At 33.0% G+C, this 22033-nt stretch overlaps 2 protein-coding genes and 2 pseudogenes across 3 annotated transcripts; 3 read left to right on the forward strand and 1 right to left on the reverse strand.

Moving 5' to 3' along the window:
• Positions 1-2892: 2892 nt before the first annotated feature.
• LOC120199388 lies at positions 2893-4435 on the reverse strand. Of its 2 annotated transcripts, none has more exons than XM_039200484.1 (5): positions 4297-4435; positions 4011-4187; positions 3836-3910; positions 3472-3612; positions 2893-3392 (listed from the first exon to the last, which is right to left on the reverse strand). In XM_039200484.1, the coding sequence occupies exons 1-5, from the start codon at positions 4297-4299 to the stop codon at positions 3069-3071; spliced, it is 720 nt and encodes a 239-aa protein (XP_039056415.1). In that variant the 5' UTR covers positions 4300-4435; the 3' UTR covers positions 2893-3068. The 2 variants fall into 2 exon arrangements, with proteins under 2 accessions (XP_039056415.1, XP_039056416.1); XM_039200485.1 differs by having other exon boundaries at positions 4360-4373.
• Positions 4436-4695: 260 nt separating this feature from the next.
• On the forward strand, positions 4696-6604 carry LOC120199443 (annotated as a pseudogene).
• Positions 6605-10558: 3954 nt separating this feature from the next.
• LOC120199444 lies at positions 10559-12300 on the forward strand (annotated as a pseudogene).
• A 6437-nt stretch (positions 12301-18737) lies between these two features.
• LOC120199574 (auxin-responsive protein SAUR36-like) lies at positions 18738-19862 on the forward strand. The gene has a single exon (XM_039200618.1). It carries the CDS (start codon positions 19120-19122, stop codon positions 19627-19629), a length of 510 nt encoding a protein of 169 aa, XP_039056549.1. The 5' UTR covers positions 18738-19119; the 3' UTR covers positions 19630-19862.
• Positions 19863-22033: the final 2171 nt, after the last annotated feature.

Below are 22033 nucleotides of genomic sequence, written 5' to 3' on the forward strand. Positions count from 1 at the left end.
TTCTTTAAACCCAAAATTTCATCATTTACATGGCATTCAAGAATCACACTAAATTTTCAATGTGTTCTAATTCCAATTCTAACACTTCATACTTCTTAATTAGATTGATGACAAGTCAAATTCATCCATAAAACTTCAACAACCATACCATATCAAAATTTCATCTTAAAACTCATATTACAAATTCCTTCTTAATTCCTTTATCGTATTGTTTAAATCCCATATAAGCTTTCCTTAAGCTTATTTAATACCCAAAGAATCAAACTAAGCTTAAACCTCAAAATTTACCAACTGAAATTAAACTTACCTATTGTAGCTAAGCCCCACGTGAAGAAGAGAAAACAAGAAGAAGAAAGCTTCCAGATAGCTCTCTTCCCACGTTTTTCACTCTTATAAAAGGGGAAAATATCTTTTAAAGGAAAAAGACCATAATACCCTTAATTTCCTTTAATAATTACTAAATAACTTTCATCATATATTCCAATAATCATTGAATTATTTCATTCTTCTACTTTAGTCATCAAATTCTGAAACTTTTCAATTTAGTCACTAACCCGATATTGTGGATGTTACAATTAGCACCCCCACAAGCACCCAAAAAGTGGTACCTAGTCAATTACCCTATATTTAAAATCGGAAATTTTGAGTTCTATCTTTATTTAATTTAAAAATCATTACGGATTCAAAGTTGAAAAGGGTATTAGTTTATTAACACCGATAACATTCGCTCCCAAGCGTAAATGCGGGATATAAACTATTGTCAAGGAGATTAGTTCTAACTTAGCATTTGAAAAGCTATGGACTTGTAAATGTTATCTCTTTGTCCTGGAAAAAGAAAAAACAAATTAGTGAATTTGTTAGAAAATCCTAAGTGAGGAGCTTAGGTAGTGGATGTAGACTTGGTTGAGAAGGCGAACGACTATAAATCATTGTGCAAATTGTTTCATCTTTATACTCCTTACTCCCTAAACTTAAAAAGCTAATTCACCCCTCTTGGCAAATAAATCGGTTGATCAATTTGAGCTTCATCGAATCCCAACATATGTAATATGCCAATATGTGAAGTTGTTGGTTGAACAAAATATAATGCTCCTTGTTCAGTGTTAGTTGCATCTATTAGAAACTAATTCAGATACAATGTAAAATACAAACTAGTTTGGTATGCGAATGTGAAGGCAATAAGATTGATATATGACGATTGAAATACATCATACAATGAGCTACCGGATTTGTTACAAGCTATAAATGTTTCATCCCGAGAATCATAGTGAAATCTCAAACCATGCCTGCATACAACCTAGAAGGTCAACCTTTCCAAGAGACTTTTTAGGCGTTCAAGCTATGCATAGAATGATTTCCATTTTGAAAGTGTATGGTCCAAGTAAATAGGATGTGGCTGTATGGGCAATATAATCATATAATTTATTCTATAACCATAATAGCTTCAAACGCGACCCTTTTAAACTAGATGGTGTCTTCTCGAGATATTTATGACAAACTAAAATCGGGTACTTTTCATTTTTTCTCACCATTGACATCCCATTTATTGGGACTCCGAGTTGAAGAGTCACATCTTCGAGAGTGATTGTGCATTCTCCACACAGTAGATGAAATGTATGAGTTTTATGCCTCCACCGTTTAATCAACGCACTGATCAAACCAAGAATCAATTTGAAGTCTCGAACAAACGTGACATCATAAAATCCAACTACTTTCAAATTATAGATAATAAAATTGTGCGACATACCACAAATATTGATTTGAATATGAAAGTGTTATTGCTCGTCTTCCTGCATTTTTTCAATCCATTAAATTAATCATAAAATATAATTTTCATATTTAATAAGTAATCATTAAATAAAATATATTAATTACATTTGACTTTTGAAATGATCACCACCAAACAATAATGGGCAACTAAACAAGCTGGAAATGAATATTTGTCTCCACGATTTTTTTTCAACACCAGCTTTCTTCCTTCTCTTTCAACCATATGAACAAACTATTCCCTCACCCTAATATATAATATCATCACCGCTTACCCATCTCATCAAACCAATAATACACTGCACCACTTAGCTACCATTCATTCACGAGTGCATGCATTCATTCACAGGTAGCACCATCTATTTTTTCACCGTATGGAGTAGCAGCGCTGCACAGTTCAACTTTGCATGGGGCACAGATGCCTATTGAAGGCGCATAGAATTCTTATAGTCTTCACCTTGAAGACGTGTAGAAATCCTAAGGTCTTTAAATTTCTCATACAGATTGAAGATGTGTAGAAAACATGAAGAGTTTGGCTTGAAGACGTTTTCTCCGAATCGCATGGATTACCATGTGTATTCAAAGATTATAGTAGAATTCACTTTATTTGAGAAAATAAACTATGAAAATACACCAACTTTTGATTCTGAATATTTCAATAATTAAAAAGGAAAAGAATCAAAAAAAAAAAAAAACAGTACAGCTCTGAGGAACTGGAGAAGAGTGGTCTACACATATCTCAAAGTAGTACACCTAATAATTCTAGGAATATAGGTTAAAAGAAGATATCCCCCTCAATAAAGCAAATAAATTCATCACTAAATTAATGCATATCAAGTTCCAAGCAAAATTAGTGCATAGACTAGTCAAGTCAATATATTGGGGAGAGGGCACAGTAAATTATTGAGAAATGGCTTAATTTTAGCTTCCAATTTTGTCCCTATTATGTCCAGCGAAAACAAAAAGTAAAGAAGCAGAAGAAAGAGACATTTCCTGGATTTGTAATTAATTTCTTCCATCATCTCACTACTCTTAAAGCCATTTGAGGAAAAAGGGCTACATAATACACCACCCCCGTTGATTTATCATATATATAATTATGTAAACTGAGAAAAATAATTATTTGCAACGGGAGAGAAGAGAGTTTTACATGGAACAAAATTGGGATTTGGGAGATGGTTTTTTCTTTTTTTTTAATCTGTGAATAAACTTTTGGGAAATGAAAATTACAAAATACCAACAATGTCCCAATCTCCCTTACCTCTCTCTCCGTCTCTATGTGGATTCAGAGACAAACAACTTCAATACAGTGGAGCTCGCTGTGGGGTTTTCTTTCTCCGGTTTATCAGACTTCCCGAAACTCCGGATACTGTCGGAGGGCATGTCGGACGACATGCTTTTAAGCTACTCCGCTTCTTCCTCACGATCTCTGTCGTGGCAGTGGAATTAAACGAAACCTCGCCGCACGCACCAGACCCGGAAGATGTCTTGGTTGAACCAGACGGTTCGAGGACCGAGTCGGGTGTCACCAAACCATCCTCCGACCCCACCTCGGGTAAAGGCAAGAAATTGCACTCGAACAGGAACTTCGAAACCCCGTCTTCTGTTCTTAACAGATAATTAAGCTGCTCGAAATCAAATAAACAATAAAATAACAATTATGGGGTTATGGAGGAAGATATAAAAAGAAGAAGAAGAAGGAACCTTGCAGGAGAGAGAGCAAAAGAGATAGGGGTCTTGCAGGCTTCTGTCGCAGGTACTGCATAAATTGCCGGAGCCTCTGAACTGTTTTGTTTGCGGCCTTTGATTTATAAATATCACTTTTGCGCTATTTGTTATGTATGACTAAACACATAAAAAAAGCAGCAGTTAGTATCATTGAACAGTAACAACAACAAAAACACCCAATTCTTGCTGGAAATTCCAGTTTCTTTTTGTTGAACAAGAAGAAGATGAAATGATTGCGTAATTAGAATTTAAAAAGCAAAGACTTTTCATGGGTAGCTAAGCATGCAGATTGAGAAGGAAGTGAGAAGATGCTTTTTTTAATATCTGAATTATGACTTACTTGGACATAAACACAGTCCATTAATTTTGTTGCGTCATCCAACCTTATAACATCATGGTACACATACCTTCTTATCTGTAAAAAATAAAAAAAAATAAAGACCGATGAGTCTTTCATCAAGACATGGAAGCAGGAAGAAGAAGAAGAGAGTGAATTTTGAAGTGAGTAGGGGGACCTGTAAGAGTTTGTGAGAGCTGTGAGGGGACAAGCAGTTAGGGCAAATACTGATACAACAGTCCAAGCAATAGATATTCTTCACGTTTTTCTTGGCATCTTCATGAATTATGCAAGCATTGAAGAACTTCTCAGTCAGAAGAACTTGGAGCCAGCGAGGTAGATGTGAAGAAAACAACTGTTGTGTGGTGGGGGGGGGGGAACCCTAATTCAATTAGCTTTTCCATACGTAACAAACAAAGCGAGATAAACCCAGAAATATAAAATAAAGAAAAGGGAATAGTTACCATGGTTTTGCTGCTTGAATTTTGAAGAAAGAGAGGGGCTTATGAAGCAAGGGGTGGCCTCACCATTATTGCAGCGAAAAGAGAGAAAAGAGAGAGAAGAGGAGGGGGGGTGCAAGGAAAGAGAAACGGCGTCTGGCAATTGCTGCAATGTGGGCTGGCTTCATTTAAAGAGGTGCACTGCCTTTCTTTTGTACGTCATTGGAGTCTATACTATAGTGCAAAGCAAGATTATTTGCAAACAAAATATCAATATTTTAATTACAGGCGGGGCTTGGAAAATGGGACGCCAGGACTAGAATGCATGTAAAAAAATTATCAGTTTCTTTGTTATTATATTACTGTTTACTAAAAGTCCATATCCCCGAAACCCTAAAAACCTAACCATTTGGTTCTTTCTGGATGGTTGAGTTCCTCTCTTTCCTGTGCTTGGTGCAAAATGACAGACCGGAAACCACTGAGGGATGCATGTACATCTTCGGATTAGAAAGTGACCACAATTTTGATTTTATGGAATTTCTTGCACTTGCAGGTTCCATCATGCATGGGTTTAAACCCTCCTCATGCAGTCAGGGCTTGTTTAAATAGTAGTTTTGGCAATGATTCTGGAGACAGCTGATATATGAAAGAAAGAATTCTTGTCTGGGTGGCATGTTTCCAATCCATCAATCAATTATATGAAATCCATTATATGAAATCACCCCCTGGCCCCTACCGTTCCATGAAAACCATTGAATTCATTGTCAAAATGAACCTACCTAAAATCTGAAATAGGTTAAGGGTAAGAATTTTAATATTTATGAATAGAATAAATTAAGTTTAAAATATCATATCTATACTAGATTTTTATTAAATTTAAACTATTAATCAATTAATAGATTGAATATGAGTGATTAAATTAAAATTTAAAATTTTAATTGATTTTCTAAAATGGAATAACTCGGCCATAATTGGAAGGTGTTTTTAGGTGAAAAGTATAGAGATGCAGACAAAAGAGAGGGTTGGGGAGGGGGGAGATGGCATCAAAAATGGTACGAAAGAGAAGCAGCCAACTGCAGCGACAGCACTGCCACTGACCCAACCAGCGTCAAACCCTCCACCTTATCATAATCGCCTCCTTTACTTTTCCATTATTTCTTTTACTATTCTAACAGTGTTTCAGATCATACAATGATTAAAACTTATCCCTTAGTACCCTTGCCCAGTACTTGTGTACATAGGCTTAAAGTGAAAAATAAAAAATAAAAACACCTTAAAAATATTTTTTATATACTTAAAATTTTTATTTTATGATAACTTCTTAAATAATTTTAGTAGTTAAAGAAATATTATTTTTTGTGTGATTTTAAGTTCTAACAATTATATTTGATAATGAACGTATAAATATTTTTGGAAATATTATGTTTTAATGTGAAATGTTTAGAGACAACAATCGTCTCTTAACTACTGAGATTCCTTGGTTTATCAGCAACAAAGATAATTTAAATACATTTTAATAAAAAATAATTAAAGTAAACAAATGTATCATTTAGATATTTTTTGATATAAGAATACGTGCCTAATGTTTATTTCGCTACAGTTTGGTATCTAACATTTTATTCTGTTATTTAAAATTAATCAAATCATGACGGATCATTAAGTTTTATCGTTAATCCATTAAAAATGATTTCTTAAAATATGGAATTAATTAAAATAAAAATAAAATGAAAAAATGATTTCTTTCCCTCTCTTCCCCTTCTCTCTCTTTCTTTACTAGTAAAGTCCTTACTACTCATCAGGTGCTCCAAAAGCAGGGAAGAAAACTATTTTTTACACCATGATAATGATGGGTTTGATGTGTAGAAGCAGCATCAATTCCCTGCCTTTGACTGTATTTTGTTTTCTATAGATTTTGGTTGTTGCAAAGCGTAGATCTGTCTTGGGTTTTTTTTCCTTGGACCTTGATGGTATGATTTGTGTTTTCTAGAATCCTTCGACTCAAAAGTATGTTCTTTTGCTCTCTCCTCGCATGGGCTGCAGCACTTACGGTGCACCTGTAAAATTTGGGTTTGGGTTTGATTCAAGAACCAATGATTACAAAATACTTATTGTTAGGTTTGACAAGGCTGGTAATTTGATTCAACCTTATTTGTTTTCATTGAATGAAAGTTATTGGAAAAGGGTTGCTGCCATTACTCCCAATTATGGATTTGAAGATGATACTTCAATGTGATTCGTTAATGGAGCTGTTCATTGGTTAGGATACCAGAGAAGAAACAATGGTGCGTTTAGTAATTGGATTTTGGGGTTTGACTTGAGTGCTGAGGTGTAAGTTTGCAAACTGACCTGCATTTCACGAGGGACTTTATAGGTGAAGAGGGTGAAAGAGAAAGGGGAAAGAGAGGGAAGGAGAGGGAAAGAAGTCATTTTTTCATTTGAATTAATTTCTTATTTTAAGAAATCATTTTTAATATTAAAAAATATCACGTGGCATTTTTAATAGGTTAACGATCAAATTTAACGATCCGTTACGACTGGATCCATTTTGAGCAACAAAATAAAAAGTTAGGTACCAATCCAGAACGAAATAAACGTTAGACACTAAACTGAAAAAAAAACATAGATTAGACACATTTCGTATACTTAAGGCTATTTTTGACTTCATACCTTTATAGCATATAATATTAGTATTGAGAATAAAATTAAGGGATTTAAAAAAGAGAAAATAACCTTAGTAACCGAAAATGCCTTATAATATATGATTTTAATCATTTTTTTTGGATTTGCCCAAAATGACCAACAAATTCGCAACCCAGGTTCCAAATTCGCAACGCGATTTTAAGATTCGCAACGCGAAACTCCAAAATCGCAATGCATTTATTTCTTAAGAATTTTCTCTAAAAAGATAGTATCCGCGCGGACGTGTCGAAGACACGTATTACCATTACCACGACCGGACGAGCGGCGGCGGCAGCGGTGCCCGAGAGTCCCCCTTGTTCCCTTTCACTCAACAAGGAAGTGGGAAATCCAAGCCTTAAATACCCATTCCCAATAGTGTTTCCAATACTATGTGGGATTGAGTATTACCAACACTTGTTTCCAATGCTAAGTTGAAACATTTAACATTTAACACTTGTTTCCAACACTTGGTTTGTTTTGCAATATTTAAGTGATATTTGTTTGAGTTTCTTGGTTAGATTTTTAATCTTTCATTGTATGGTCCTTATGTGATCTTAAGTTACTAGTTTTATTTCAATGATTATATGAAATTTTCTTAATTCCGTAGAAGACCTCCGAATTATGAAATGACATCTGTAGGACTCGATCCCACGACCTCAAGGTTAAGAACCTTGTGCTCTACCAACCCCATTACATATGGGAACAAGGGACATCCATTTTATTTTAAATAAAAATGAGTTGCTTCTTTCAAAAAATAAATTATCATGTATTTTTTTATATTTTTTATTTATAATTTATTTTCAGCTTCATAATTTTATAATTTCGCAATTTCTTAAAATTTTAAAAATTTACATCATCTAACATAAAATCTCGTGTACGTTTATAACGATGAGTCTAATATTTTAATTTTATTTAGAAACAAACCCAAAATTTTAGTCTACGGAGAATTGAAATCATTGAATAACTTCCACTAGAAAATGTTAAAAGCCTTTGTAAGTATATGTGTGAGAGAGCTTCGAGCTTTTACTGATATCTAGTGGTACAGTAAAAGCTTGGTTGGCTAACATTATCGTCCATGGAAAAGGAATCATTAATAAAGAAAGGAACAAAAATGAGTTCCCTCTGAATGAATAGTTAAAAAAGGATTCTTTATTATACCATATCAACTATATATTTTTTATTAATACCATATCAATTATTAAATAATTGCTTTAGGTCCATTTTGCACCAAAGAAGAAGCCGTCAATACAACTTTGTGCTTTTCTTTCAAATCTTATCCTCGAGTTTTATAGTAAATCTTCATTGGCCAAGGTTGATACGTATACCACTACAACAAAACAAGTATATCGCGGGGTTTGTAGCGCTATTTTCAAAACAAACGCCATTAAATTGTTTGTATACCACTGAAGTCGTTGGCTTTCGAACCTGTAATATCTATGAACAATAACAATTCCTTTAACAATTGTACAATTGTTCGTGCAAATTATATTTTTCTTAAAATCATATGAAATCAATAATGAATATAATAAATTTTAATCAAACGAGTTGGTACAAAATATTCAAGGACTAGTCGCGAAATTCAATAATATAAAAATATAGTTACAAATATATCCAAAATCTCTAAGTAGAACGACAAATATCAATTAATATAAAATTTAATGATAAATCTTAATATTCACTAATATTATAATGACAAATGTACATTTTTAACTCTATTTTCCCTCGTAGATCGATGACATCAAAATCCTTCAAGCGTTCTTACTCTGACCAGGGTAAAGTTTTCGGCATAAGTCATTGAGCTAACGATGGAGAAAGACCATAATCTATAAGACAATATCATCAAAAATCTGTCACACGTAATACTTGGGGAAAGCTCTGTCATTACCAACAATCGAATCATGGAAACTTGTTCCATGGTCCCTTGTTTCATGTTTTTTCTTTACCCGCCTTTTAGGGTTTGTCTTTAACGATACCCAAAGAAGGAGTCAAGATTGAACTAGTGGAAGTAAGTTGCTTAACTTTTAAATGAATAAGGTCTCTAAAATTGAATAAACCATGAATTTTAAAGGAGTTGTGATTTAATTTCACCGATTTTAAAACCGAAGGGTCTTAAAGAGTAATTAAACTGGAAAAAAAGTCAAAAATCGATTTTAAAACTGTAAAGTTCTTCAAATACAACTAAAACAATAAATTGTAGGAGGAACAAAGACTTAATTATAAGAATTTCAAAAATATTGATGGCCTACAGCTAATTAAACCATCAAAATTAGGGGGATGCAGTTGCCCCTCCCACCTCCAAGGTAGAATCGTCCCTTAATCTTCCTGCGAATTATGGCTCAAAAAAAATGGCTGTCCCTTTTTTCCCATATATATGGGGTAAGAGGGAGGTAAGATAGTAGCTACCCCCAACACCAGGTTGAGAGCAGCTTCTGTAAGAGACCTCCGAATTATGGCTCAAAATTTTCACAAAACAGATGTTCCTTTGTTTATAGTCGAGCGCTTACTTGGAGAAATCCGAACCTACTTGTAAAACCATGTTTATTGCTTGAGTTACTACTAATAGTAAGAGTTGTTCAAACTTCACTCCCCCCCCACTTAATTATAATTGTATTTATTATAACTTCAAACAAAAATCTTCTTATATATATATATAGTCCCAAATTTATTTTACGGACTAGTTTATCTTATCTCATAAATATATAAATTTATAAGGGTTGTTACATTGATGGCGTGGATGATAAAATGCTTGGGCTAAAGTTAGTTAAGCATTGAATTTGGAACAGTATATTAGTTGGTGCCTTTTTCTATATCATGTTGATGTGATGATCAAACTTTCTCTATGTCTTCTACTTATTATTAATTATTTAATAATAAATATTTAATCATCATTACAGTTATTGATATAATAGCATTGAATTCGGATCTGTGACTTTTAAGAAAAACAATGATTCTTTTAATTTTCGAAGTAATTTGATTCGTGCTTCATTTGTTTTTTTTAAATAACCACACATATATAACGATCATTTATAGTTAAATGATATTGGTATATTTCGATTATATTAATAATATCAATACACCAATACCACTTAAAACTATTATAATAATGGCAATTGAGAACGATGTTGCATATTAAGCAAGTGTTGCTTCATTTCTCAATAATGTTATGAAATCAATGTTTCAACTTTCATGGTTGCATTCAACACTAACGTTGTGGTGGGATTATTGTATTATTTAATAAGGAAATTTAAATTTTAAAAACTTATTGTATATTAAAAAAAATAATATTTATGAATATATATTACACAATAAACATAAAATATATTAGATCAGGTTGTTCCTCCTGAACCCCTTCCTAAAAGCTATTTTCTGATTGGTTTTAAAGAGATTCCATGGTTGAACTGCCCCTACCTTAAGTCAACCTTCAAACTCTGCATTGACCAGATGGATAGGTCATCTGAAACGGACACAGTAAGCTGTCACATTAGCCTTGCCCCGCCTTATTACCGTTACACACACATGACTGGCATCCAAAGCCATTCTCTTCCGTAGAGCAAACTAAGCGCAAAGGAGATTCAAGGTCCCCCCCCCCACCATTTTTATTGGAGAAATGGATGGCAATAAATCTTCAATGACACCCAAACCCCCACAGATCTCTGAAATGTTTCAGAAATTCGCCTTGGTTTTCAAGACCAAAACTTTTGACTTCTTCGCCGACGACCACGACAAAAACCGGCTTTCTGAATCCAACGGCTTTTCTCTCCTCGACTCCACCGAAGACTTCATCGCCGACCAGAAAGTCGACGTCGTCAAGCCCGACCAGCCTCCGAATTCCTCTTCCTCGATTGATGACAGTTTCCAGAGGATAACCATGGATACCCAGATAGCATATTCGCTTGTTTCTTCGGTTTTTGCTGCTGTTTCTTCCTTTGAAGCTTCCTATCTTCAGTTACAGACTTCGCACGTACCTTTCGAGGAGGAAGGTGTGAAATCCGCCGATAGAGCTTCGGTTTCTCATCTTCAAAGATTGTCTGATTTAAAGCAGTTCTATAGGGAAATCCGAAAGAATCCCCATTTTGAAGCTGGGTTATCTCTCGGCTCATGCTTGGAAGCTGCAAGAGAATCAAAGCAAGCTGAGAACTTTGAAAACAGTTTCAAACCGTTTGCAAGAAGAGATTGATGAAAAGGACAATCAAGTCTCATCTTTGAGGAAGAAATTAGCCGAGATTCAATGCGCCAACACAAAATTATCAAGAAGATTGTCTGGTAATTTGAATTCAGCTTGTGATGTTCTATTAACGGTTAGGATCTTTGAATCTGTTTTGCATGACGCTTGTAGAGCAACACATAAGTTTAGCAAGATTTTGATTGGTTTGATGAGAAAAGCTGGCTGGGAGCTTGATTTGGTGGCCAATCCGGTTTACCCTGATATTGATTACGCAAAGAAAGGTCACAATAGGTTTGCTTTTTTGTCCTACATTTGTTTGGGAATGTTTCGGGGTTTCGATGTTGAAGGGTTTGGTTTGAGTGAGAATGAACCTCTGTGCAATGGGGATGCTGCTACTTTCTCATTGAAGCAATTACTGGAGCATGTATCTAGCAACCCCATGGAGTTGCTGAGTAGGGATCAGAGCTGTGAATACTCAAGATTTTGCGAGAAGAAGTATCAAGAGCTTATCCATCCCACCATAGAGTCCTCGATATTTAGCAATTTGGATAAAAACGAAGCTGTTCTGAATTCATGGCGGTCATTGAGCATATTCTACGAGTCATTTGTTAGCATGGCTAGTTCAATATGGACACTTCATAAGCTGGCCTTCTCATTTGATCCAGTGGTTGAGATATTTCGAGTCGAAAGAGGAGTTGATTTCTCAATGGTGTACATGGAAGATGTCACCAAGAGGTATAACTCACCCGGCCAGCCTAGGGTGAAAGTGGGGTTCACCGTGATTCCAGGGTTTAAAATTGGGAGGACTGTGGTTCAGTCTCTGGTTTATTTAAATGAGTTTAAATGTACCGAGCAGGGGCTCGAAGATTGCACCATGTAGAGAGTTAAGTTACAATAAATCTTCTTGTTTCTAAAGTGGATTTTGGTTTGGCTGCTGCAATCCTCAAAAGGGCGAGATTGTAGGTAAACCGTGATCCTCCAGAAGATGTATAAACACTTGAAAGAAACTGGAGTCTTCACTTGTTGGCTATCTTCCCATGCTTAACAGTATCAGCAACACGAACCAACTTATCTCATTGTTTAGAGGAACTACCATTGATCCTAAAGATCACGAGTTCAAGCGTTAGTGACTACATCATGGTGATAAAGCGTCCATTGTCAAATTGGTTGAGACTTAAGAAGAATTAGAACATATACTACTTTGTAATCACCTTAGGTTAATAAAAAAACAGCATCAACAGATTGTAAATTTCTTTTCTTACAATTCTCACATGAGTTCAATGTAGAAATCATTTCAAACTGTATAATTTGACACGAGAATACTACTCAAAATTGTTACTTACAGAGTTTGACTTTGTATCGTTCCACTTCGAACTTGTGTCTCTGATTAAAGCAAACTAGCATGCTTACCTTAATGCCGTCGAGTTCTTCAATGGCTTTATTATTTCATATTCGAAGAACCATTACTTTAAGGCTTAATAATAAAATAAGTGTGACAACCCTAAATATATAGGATTGGTATTATTGTAATTATCCCTAAATATGAAAAGTGGTATAGTTTAGACACTTATTTTAGGTAAAATTATTGTAATTATCCCTAAATATATAGGGTAAAATTATATTTTTTTCGGGTCGGTCGGGTTTAAATGCCCATCCCTACCCACGACGACCAAAACTCCTATGAAATCATGACCGATCAATAGTCGATCGACGTTTTATACCCCGTAAACCCTAAGATGAAAATTGCGATTCCGACAGTCAATCGACAACAACTACTCATACATACGACTAGAAAGATTGTAGGGACTACACCAATGGTGATGGTCGTGGCCGAAAAAGGGCGGTGGCAAGAGGTTAAGGTTAGGATTTGGAGATTTTAGGGATTTTAAGTTTTTTTAAAATTTAAGAGAAATTATTGTTTCCTTATAAATATAATAATAATTTAATAAATTTTAAAAAGTAATTTTAAAATACCAAATTGTAACATGTGTCACTTTTTCTCTGAAATTAACGATTTTGTATGTTTTTATTACATATTCATACAAAAACAAAAAATATTAATTATGAGCCTCATTAAAAAAATATCTTTAATCCTAAATATAGGGAAAAGAGTGCACCATAATGATGTAAAAAAAAACTTATCGGCATTATCACGGATCAAAACACGATACAACCACAACCAAATCTCCTCAAGAAAAATGAATTATATGATATGTGTCACTTAAATGAAGAAACTAATATCGTTGATGACTCGGACAGCTAAAATGATAACATTTGTAACCACTGATGAGTGAAAAATATTTTATTATATATATATATAGGATATGATTTAATTACATAGTTTATTTTTTTTTATTTTACGTAACTTTAGAAACTTTTATATAAGTAAAATTAAACGATTGAGATTAATTATAGAAAATGAGAAGTTATTTACTAAAAAAAATAAAGAGTTAATATGAAGTATATATTTTTCTTTATATAATGATATTATATCCATGTAAAACTAAATTTAAGATAAGCATGCAACATAATATTTGACTAAGCAATGTGGTCTATATATAATTCAAATATTAATATATATATTTAATACAATTGAACGGATTTGGATTACAACCAGTACGAAAGGTACGTAAACATTAATTTTCCAAACCACTGATGTCAAACTGTTCATATGTATTTAATTTAATTTAATTATTTTAATATCTTCCTATGTCCACATGCTCATCGTCCTCCACGCAATTACGATTATATACGGTTGTTCTTTATCGCTTTAATAAGATATTAATAATAAACAAATATTTTCACACACAACTTGCTCTTCAATATTCACAACTACTAAATTAAGTTTTTTTTTTATAATTCGATCAATAATAGATAACATTATAGAAAAAGAATAATTGTTATTGTCTGGGGTTAGCAATTCCCGTCAGTTCATGGCTTTCAATAATACTTTCTGATATTTAAAATAATGTTTTATTAAAATTATTTTACAGGAGAATTGGTTTGGTTGTTTGAAGCTTTGAATGGAGAGAGCATTTTCACTTTTGTTTTATTAGCCTCAAATATTTAATTTTTTTTTTCCAGTGTTTGTACTTTTAGGTATTTTAACTGTTACGGTCATTAAATGTAACTATTAAGTTATGTGTGTCACCCTAATATTTTTTGAAATTTTTATTTTTTAAAAAAAAGTAAAGAATATTATTAATTTAAAAGAAAAACTCAATTTTTTTAAAAAAAATATAAAAGACACCATAACTTTAAAATTTCTGATTCCATCCCGTGTTACCAGCTGTCACCGATCATCATCGGTCACCTTCACCACCATCGAACGATCACCTACTCATCACCAGTCCTCCACTGATGCCCGTCCCTCTTGCCATTGTTAAAATCCCCTTAAATTCATAAATCCAAAAAAATGAAATCTCTAAACCTTAAACCTCAAATCTCTGACCCTAATCTCGGATACTTACAACTGGTCGTGTAATTTGTAGATGATTTATAGCCATTTAAACCGTTCGAGAATTTGTAATATGTGATTTGATTTGCAATATTTGAAGAATTGTGGGAGATTGCACATTGAAAGGGGACTGGGGACTAAACAAGGGACAAGGACGAGAGGGGAGGGAAATGGGGGGACGAGGAACGGGGATGGAATTTTTTTTTAATTATTATTTTAAAAATATATTTCTATATTTTAAAAATAAAAAAATTAAAATATTGATAAACTGCTAAAAATATAATAAAAAAAGTATTACACTTTTTAAAAAAAATATTTAAGTATCAAAATTCATTTTTAAATATAATTTAGACACTTAAAAATATATTAAAGATTTTTAATACCACGATATTTTATTAGCGGGACCCATTTTTTCATGAATACGAATATACGATAAGGTACGACCACTTTAAGCCCACCTAGTCACCTACCGCGCTATGTTTTTAAGATATTTTAAATAAATATATAATATACGTTACAGCCAATTTTTTTTATTACGACGAAATTTAAATAGCAGTAATTCAAAGTAAATTCAAATTTATATAATTTTTATATTTAAATTTGATATTATAAATAAAAAAGTGATTTGAAAAACTATTCATATTAATTTTTATAATATTTTATTTAAATTAATTTATCATCAAATTTACTTTTGATAATTAGAAACATATAATTATATATTTAAGGAAATCAAATTACATTAGTTAAGACTGAAGGACGACAAATCAAAAAATTATCAATTCAATAATCGAATTTAATTAATTATAGTTAATTCATTTCAAAAAAGTTAATCATAGTTACTTTCATACTTTGCTTTTTGATAACTTAATTACTATTAGAATTGTCATCAACTAATACTAATCAATGGACCAATAATTAATTGCCGGTCTTACGGCTTGAATCATGATATTTAATATATATATATATATATATATATATATATATATTGTCGGATCAAAAAATGTTTTTTTGGGTAACATATATATTAACAATATAATAAAATTTTAAAATGGGATAGATATAAATAAAATTTCAGGGTGGATATCGTTCGTAAAATAAGTAACTAATCGAAGAAATCTCAGATTTCAAGGTGGACACGAAAAATTTCAGGGTATGCATCACCAATGGCATAACCACGACTTGGTCAGGGTGGGCACGTGCCAATCATGAGATCTGAATTTTCTTCGATTAGTTACTTATTTTATTGATGATGTCCACTCTAAAATTTTTGTCTTCACCCTGAAATCTGAGTTTTCTTCGATTAGTTACTTATTTTATGATTGTGTCCACTCTGAAATTTTATTTGTACCCATCGTATTTAAAAAATTTATGTTGTTAACGTATGTGTGTCCACACTGAAAATATTTTTAGATATACCATTGGACATCTCTAATAAAATAAATAACTAATAAAATAAATTTTGAATTTTACTGTAGATACGGCTCCCAGGCTGTGGCTCCGGCAATGTGTGTGTGTGTCTATATATATATATATATTACTGAAGTGGAAGTTCAGACATAAACCTTTTTCATTGTTTTTCTCAAAACACTTTTAAATTTTATCGTTTAAATTCATTCTTAAAAAATAGAAGTTGTTTTAGAGTTATATTTATATTCACGTGAATCATTGTTGTCGTGGCAAATTAGTGCGTAGTAAATATTAGGGTAAATTACACGATTCCTCATTAAACTATACTTCTCTCATATTTTGCACACCGTGATTTCAATTTTTTAATTTACTCACTGAACTTTTGAATTGCTCATGTTTTGATCACTCTGAATTATTTTATTATTATTTTGGCATGACATGGCATTTTTTATTATTTAATATAAAATAATTGAAAACATAAAATAAAAACATAAGGTGATTGGCCATCGTCGACCGTCGTAGATAGTTGTCGTTCGGTCCCAAATTTCATGGGTCAATTTTTCTCAACCCATTGAGTCTGAATCTGGAGGTTGTTTCACCGAAAAATATCCCAAAACCCGTGAATCTTGACTGAAACGTTTCAACTTCCTCACTTTCAATCTTTAATTCATGGAATTAAGAGCAAGATCCGAAAAAATGGAGGTCGGATTCAGACTCAAGGTATCGAGGTGAAACGACCCATGAAATTTGGGATCGAATGACCACCATCTATGACGGTCGACGACGGCCGACGGTGGTGTTCGACCACCTTTTGTTTTATTTTATATTTTAAATTATTCCATATTAAATAATAATAAAAATGTCATGATATACAAAAATAATAATAAAATAATTAAGAGGAGTACTTCGAAAGTTCAGTGAGTAAATTAAAAAGTTTAAAAGTACGGTGAGCAAAATAGGAGAAAGAATATAGTTCAATGATAAATAGTGTAATTTACTTTAAATATTAATTTAAAATCGAGGAAGTAAAATTTTCGTAAATGATGATAGCAAACATGTTCAATACTGGAAAAATGTTAAATGCCATCTCATGCTTCCACATAAAAGGAGACATTTCCACTTATTAGTTCTTCTATTTGTGTATATTTGTATATCTTATATGAGCATAATGATAAATTGAGCTATCATTTTTTATGATTTTTATTAATTTAATAAATAATATTTTAAAATACTTCAATTTAATTTAATTTATTTTTTTTGAAAATTAAATTTAATTTTAAAAAAATATAATTATTATTTGTTATAGTTAAAATATGAAGTAAGTAATCAGACAATGATGTAGCCTGTCACACTAAAGTGAAGTTATTTTTATGAGGACTACTGATGTTTAAAATGATATCGTTTTAGGCATTAAACATTAGTCGTGTATCGTTTTTGTTATTGAAATATAAACAATTTACCTTTTTAGGCACTACACTTTTTGATCGTTACTGGTAGTCAATCGTTGCCCATATCCAATCATCTTTCGTGGTAAGATCGATACTAAAATATTCAAATTTCATTCCTCTTTCTTTTCATAAGATTGATTTTTCACAAAATGCACTCAAAATTGGCGAAAATCTATTTAAAAGTTCGACACATTAATATTCCAATCTCTTTTAATGATCGTTCGATAAGACTAGTTTTGAGGTATGTTCTTCGTCTTCTCGAAATAATACTTCTCGCCATTCGAATTTTCAAACAAACACCCCAAATCTCATAAATCTAAGAAGTCCTCTAAACATCTAAAACTATGTCATTTTTCTGTTTAATTCGTTGATTTTAAATGATTTTCGTGAAAATTTAATTATAAGAGAAGAGAGAAGATTGAAATGTAAATATTTTGATACATATATTGATAAAAATATAATATATTTAAAAGTGTTGTTCTAAAAATATAATATGTTTAGTGACAAAATTAATATATCTTACGAGTTCATTGTCTAAAATAATATTTTAGGCATCAAAACAACAACACTAAAACGACATTATTTTGGTGGCAAGTCAAATTAGCAAACATTAATTATATCACAGTCTCACTATAATTTAACGACGAAATAAGATAATTGAAAAAATAAAATAAAATATTATAATTAATAAAATTATAAATCTTATAGTATAAAAGAATCAATGAACAAAATTCAATGATTTAATTTATTTATTTTAAATAATATGAATCAACAAATAAAAACTCCCACGAAACTTATATTTTATCCCTCGTACCGAAAATATTCGCGTGGCCTTCCTGGAAGGAGCCTGGTGGAGTACAAACAAAGTACAGCACCCACATAAGTAGTCAGGAAACGAAAAGTTCAGCGCCTGGCCGACAACGGAATCAGCAAATTCCAATCCAACCCTCTCCAATTTATAATATTTTGATACCTGAAATTTCAAACCTATTTATTAATATTAGTAAAATTTTAATTTTATATATTTAAGTAACATAATCAATAATATATTTAAGGTTTTGATTATAAAAAAATATCATATTCACACACATAACTTAGAAAGTCAAAATACTCTATATTAGCCAAAATATGAGCTTTATCACATTCAATATTAACCAGAATAATACGTAGCCGCAGGCAGCATCCGTATATGATTTTAACCTCCCTTCCTATTTAAACCACAAATCCTGGTCTCTTTCCAAGTTTCAACACTCGATTGCGCCTGCCGGCTGCCACTGCCACCGCCCGCCCGCCCGCCCGTCCCTTCTCGAAACCCCGTTTCCACCACTTGTTTCAGTTTCCTTTGCTTTAAATCGTAGTATTTGTAAGGACAAACAGGGTAGCTCCTTCATCTCCCCTGCTTCTACACCTACAAAACCTAAGATTCCGACTTTAGTTCTTGAGGCAGCCTAAACAGGGAAAGAACAAGACAGCCTGTTTTATCTAGGATTTTCCGAATGAGATACTCGGTCGCGGAAAGGCATCACGATGGCAAATATACCGTCTTCTCTCCCTGAAGTCCGCTTTACCCTCTTTCGCCTTGCCTCAACACTTCTCCTTAGCAATTTCTTGTCTTCTACGCTCCAAACGAACAGACGCAAAGCTACGCAGAAGCCAAAGCTCTCCTCTTTGTCGTTGTTGTCCCCGTTTCCATGAGAAAGATACGAGGTTTCAAGATCGGGAAACGGCTTGTCCGGATCTCGAGATGGTTCTTCCGCAAAGCTCGAAACCCACATGGGTACTGTCGCCTGACACGACGAGGATCATTTGGTAACTCAAACCATGTCTCGAAGCTCATCAGTTGGGGTCGCCGCTTGGCTAAAGGGGCTAAATCCATATGCTCTGTCAAACCCGGGTCGGGCTACGTTCCTATCGGTCAAGATCCAATCAACGAGAAGCTGATGGAAGTTCCGAAAGGACACTTGGCCGTCTACGTCGGCCAAAAAGACGGCGACTTTCATCGAGTTTTGGTGCCTATTATTTACTTCAACCACCCTTTGTTCGGCGAGCTATTGAGAGAGGCTGAAGAGGAGTATGGGTTTAGTCACCAGGGTGGCATCACCATTCCCTGCCGGTTCTCGGAGTTCGAGAGGGTTCAAACCCGTATCGCCGCCGGAACCGGTGGAAAGAAATTTGCTTGGAAGCGCCGCCACCAGCATTGACAGGCTGCACGCCGCTGGTGGTGCCGTGGTGGTGGTACAAATTGTTGATTACGACGACAATTAAGTATGTTCAGTCACTGTGATAATGATGTTCGAGTGATTTTTGGTTTAAAAAGTAGAATTTGTTTACATTTCTCATCTTACTTTTACAAATGGTCAAATACTTTTACTGTAATCGGTCAGGTGTACGTACATTTGTAGATAATATTTTACTCTTATTTGATTATTTCTGACATGCGGTTTTAATAGACATAATTACTAAATTTAGATTATAAATAATTTGTTCGAGATAATGTTGATAATTATTAAGCGAAAGTCTATTCATTAGGCTGTTTTTAACAGGTTGCGTAATATGTATGTTGCGTATTAGAACTGAAGACATTAATCCTATATGAAAAAAGATTATTGTATTCAAGGGTTCACAAGTTAATTTATAATTTCTATTAGTGTAGATTATTTTGTTTTCGAACTACTAAAATGATAGCATGTAAATTTGATGTATTTCTTGAAAAATCACTGGTGATCGGTATATTTATCGATCTAACACCGGTCAGATTATATTTTTTGATCTAACACCCGTAGCAGTAAAGCGCGTCCCTTGAACCGCGCTATATGTTGATTTGGCACCACGTGGGGTATAGCGCGGTACATGGGGTATAGCGTGCCCCATGTACCGCGCTATACGCTGACATGGTTTACACGTGTGTATAGCGCGCCCCCTGATCCGTGCTATATCTTTTATTTGAATAATTACATATAGCGCGGTGTAGGTACCGCGCCTTGTATGGTTATAAATACCTTCATCCGCCAGTTAAATTTCTCACATCTCCTCACATCTCTCCTCGCATCTCCTCCGCGGGTTAAGTTTTTGAAGTAACATATATATTTGGCATGCATATGTGTTTATCATGTTACGTGGCTATGTATTTCCATGTTTCATAGCGTCAATGCTATCATTTCTAGATTTTTGATATTCTTGAATGATGCCAATGTTATGTCCAGGTTATAGAGTTGTATGTTCATAGGCAATTAATTTGAGTGATGTAAGTGATGATGTATGTTGTTGTTGATGGATAGGTTGCTCAAGATAATAATAATAATTATTATTATTATTATACTTGGTAAATTCATAAAATGAGCCTTAATGTTAGCTTTAAATGAAATTTGTCATGTAGAATGATCAATGAATGTACAACATGTTGTTTGTTCTTTGTTTGTTGAAACCATCTTATTCTATGCGTTTATCAATTCAGTCTAAGTTTTGACCGGTTAATATGATGTATCTCTGGTTCGACTATCCACTAAATCAGATTGGGGATGTTGCAAAATTCTATATTATGTCGTGTTTAACAATTGTATGCTTTTATTTTCTCTTTCGTGTTAGATGATGACGTTACAACTAAACACATCTTGACGAAATCAAATAAATGAAGAATTTGTGTTGTACAAGACAATTATGGACATAACGATTTTGGGGAGCAGGAAAAGTTCCTCTATATGGACATAAGTCATAACGATTTTGAGAAACATATGAGAGTTTAATTATGTGGGCATAACATATATGAGAAATAGAAAATGTAGTTCAATGAGCATAACAAATTTGATAATAAATTTCAAATTTGTCATAACTATTAATAATGTTAAGGGTATAATTGTTTTTTCACATGATTCTACTATCGAGAATATGCGCAGAAAAGAAACTAGACCTCTACATAGATTTAATGAGGCTAGAGCATTTTAAGTGGTTAAGGATATAATTGCCATTGATGAGCGAGATCATGTTGTGCATGATATTACTTGGTGGTGATACAATTGTGAGCAAAATTGACTTGTAATAACCTTATTGATGCGAACACTAAGTTACCTCGTACATCAAATTTTTTGACAAGGCTTGAATTCTAATGATAACCATTGTTGAAGAATAACCCTTAGAACAAGCGGAGAATATGTTCTTAAGGTAGAGAATATTTTGTCAATGTGACGAACTATTTTTTTTTGTCGATTTTGAGTGTTTCATTGAATTTGAGATTTGTCTCGACCTACTTATACTTTTAAAATTCATGTCAACGTGGAGATTGTTAGAGTATAAAATTAATAGAAAATTAAGAAACTTAATATAATTGAGATTAGACAATACATCTAGTTTCTATGTTGATTAAAAGTATAAAATTTAATTTTAATATATTTTTATTAAATAAGTTTCATTTATAATCATGTAATTATATCTACATTAGATATCGGAGATTAGGGTTAGAAGTTAATAAAATAAATAGTTTGCAAAATTAATAATATATGTGTGTACAAAATTTATTTTAAACTATCTAATTTACCTATTATCAAATTTAACAATCAAAGCAATTGATAATATAGAGTTTGTGTTCTTTTAGGAACATGTTTGAATTTA

This window comes from Hibiscus syriacus, unplaced genomic scaffold (assembly GCF_006381635.1).
Source record: "Hibiscus syriacus cultivar Baekdansim isolate YM2019G1 unplaced genomic scaffold, ASM638163v2 tig00005459_pilon, whole genome shotgun sequence".
Taxonomy (NCBI): domain Eukaryota; kingdom Viridiplantae; phylum Streptophyta; class Magnoliopsida; order Malvales; family Malvaceae; genus Hibiscus; species Hibiscus syriacus.

Excerpts from the sequence above, each read along its gene's own strand:
- LOC120199388 (XM_039200484.1), bottom strand. Across the intron at positions 3,613-3,835 it reads TGGACTGTGTTTATGTCCAA|TCATACATAACAAATAGCGC; the intron begins GTAAGTCATAAT and ends TTATGTGTTTAG. Across the intron at positions 3,393-3,471 it reads TTTGCTCTCTCTCCTGCAAG|CTTAATTATCTGTTAAGAAC; the intron begins GTTCCTTCTTCT and ends GATTTCGAGCAG.
- LOC120199574 (XM_039200618.1), top strand. The coding sequence starts at position 19,120 with ATGAGAAAGATACGAGGTTTCAAGATCGGGAAACGGCTTGTCCGGATC.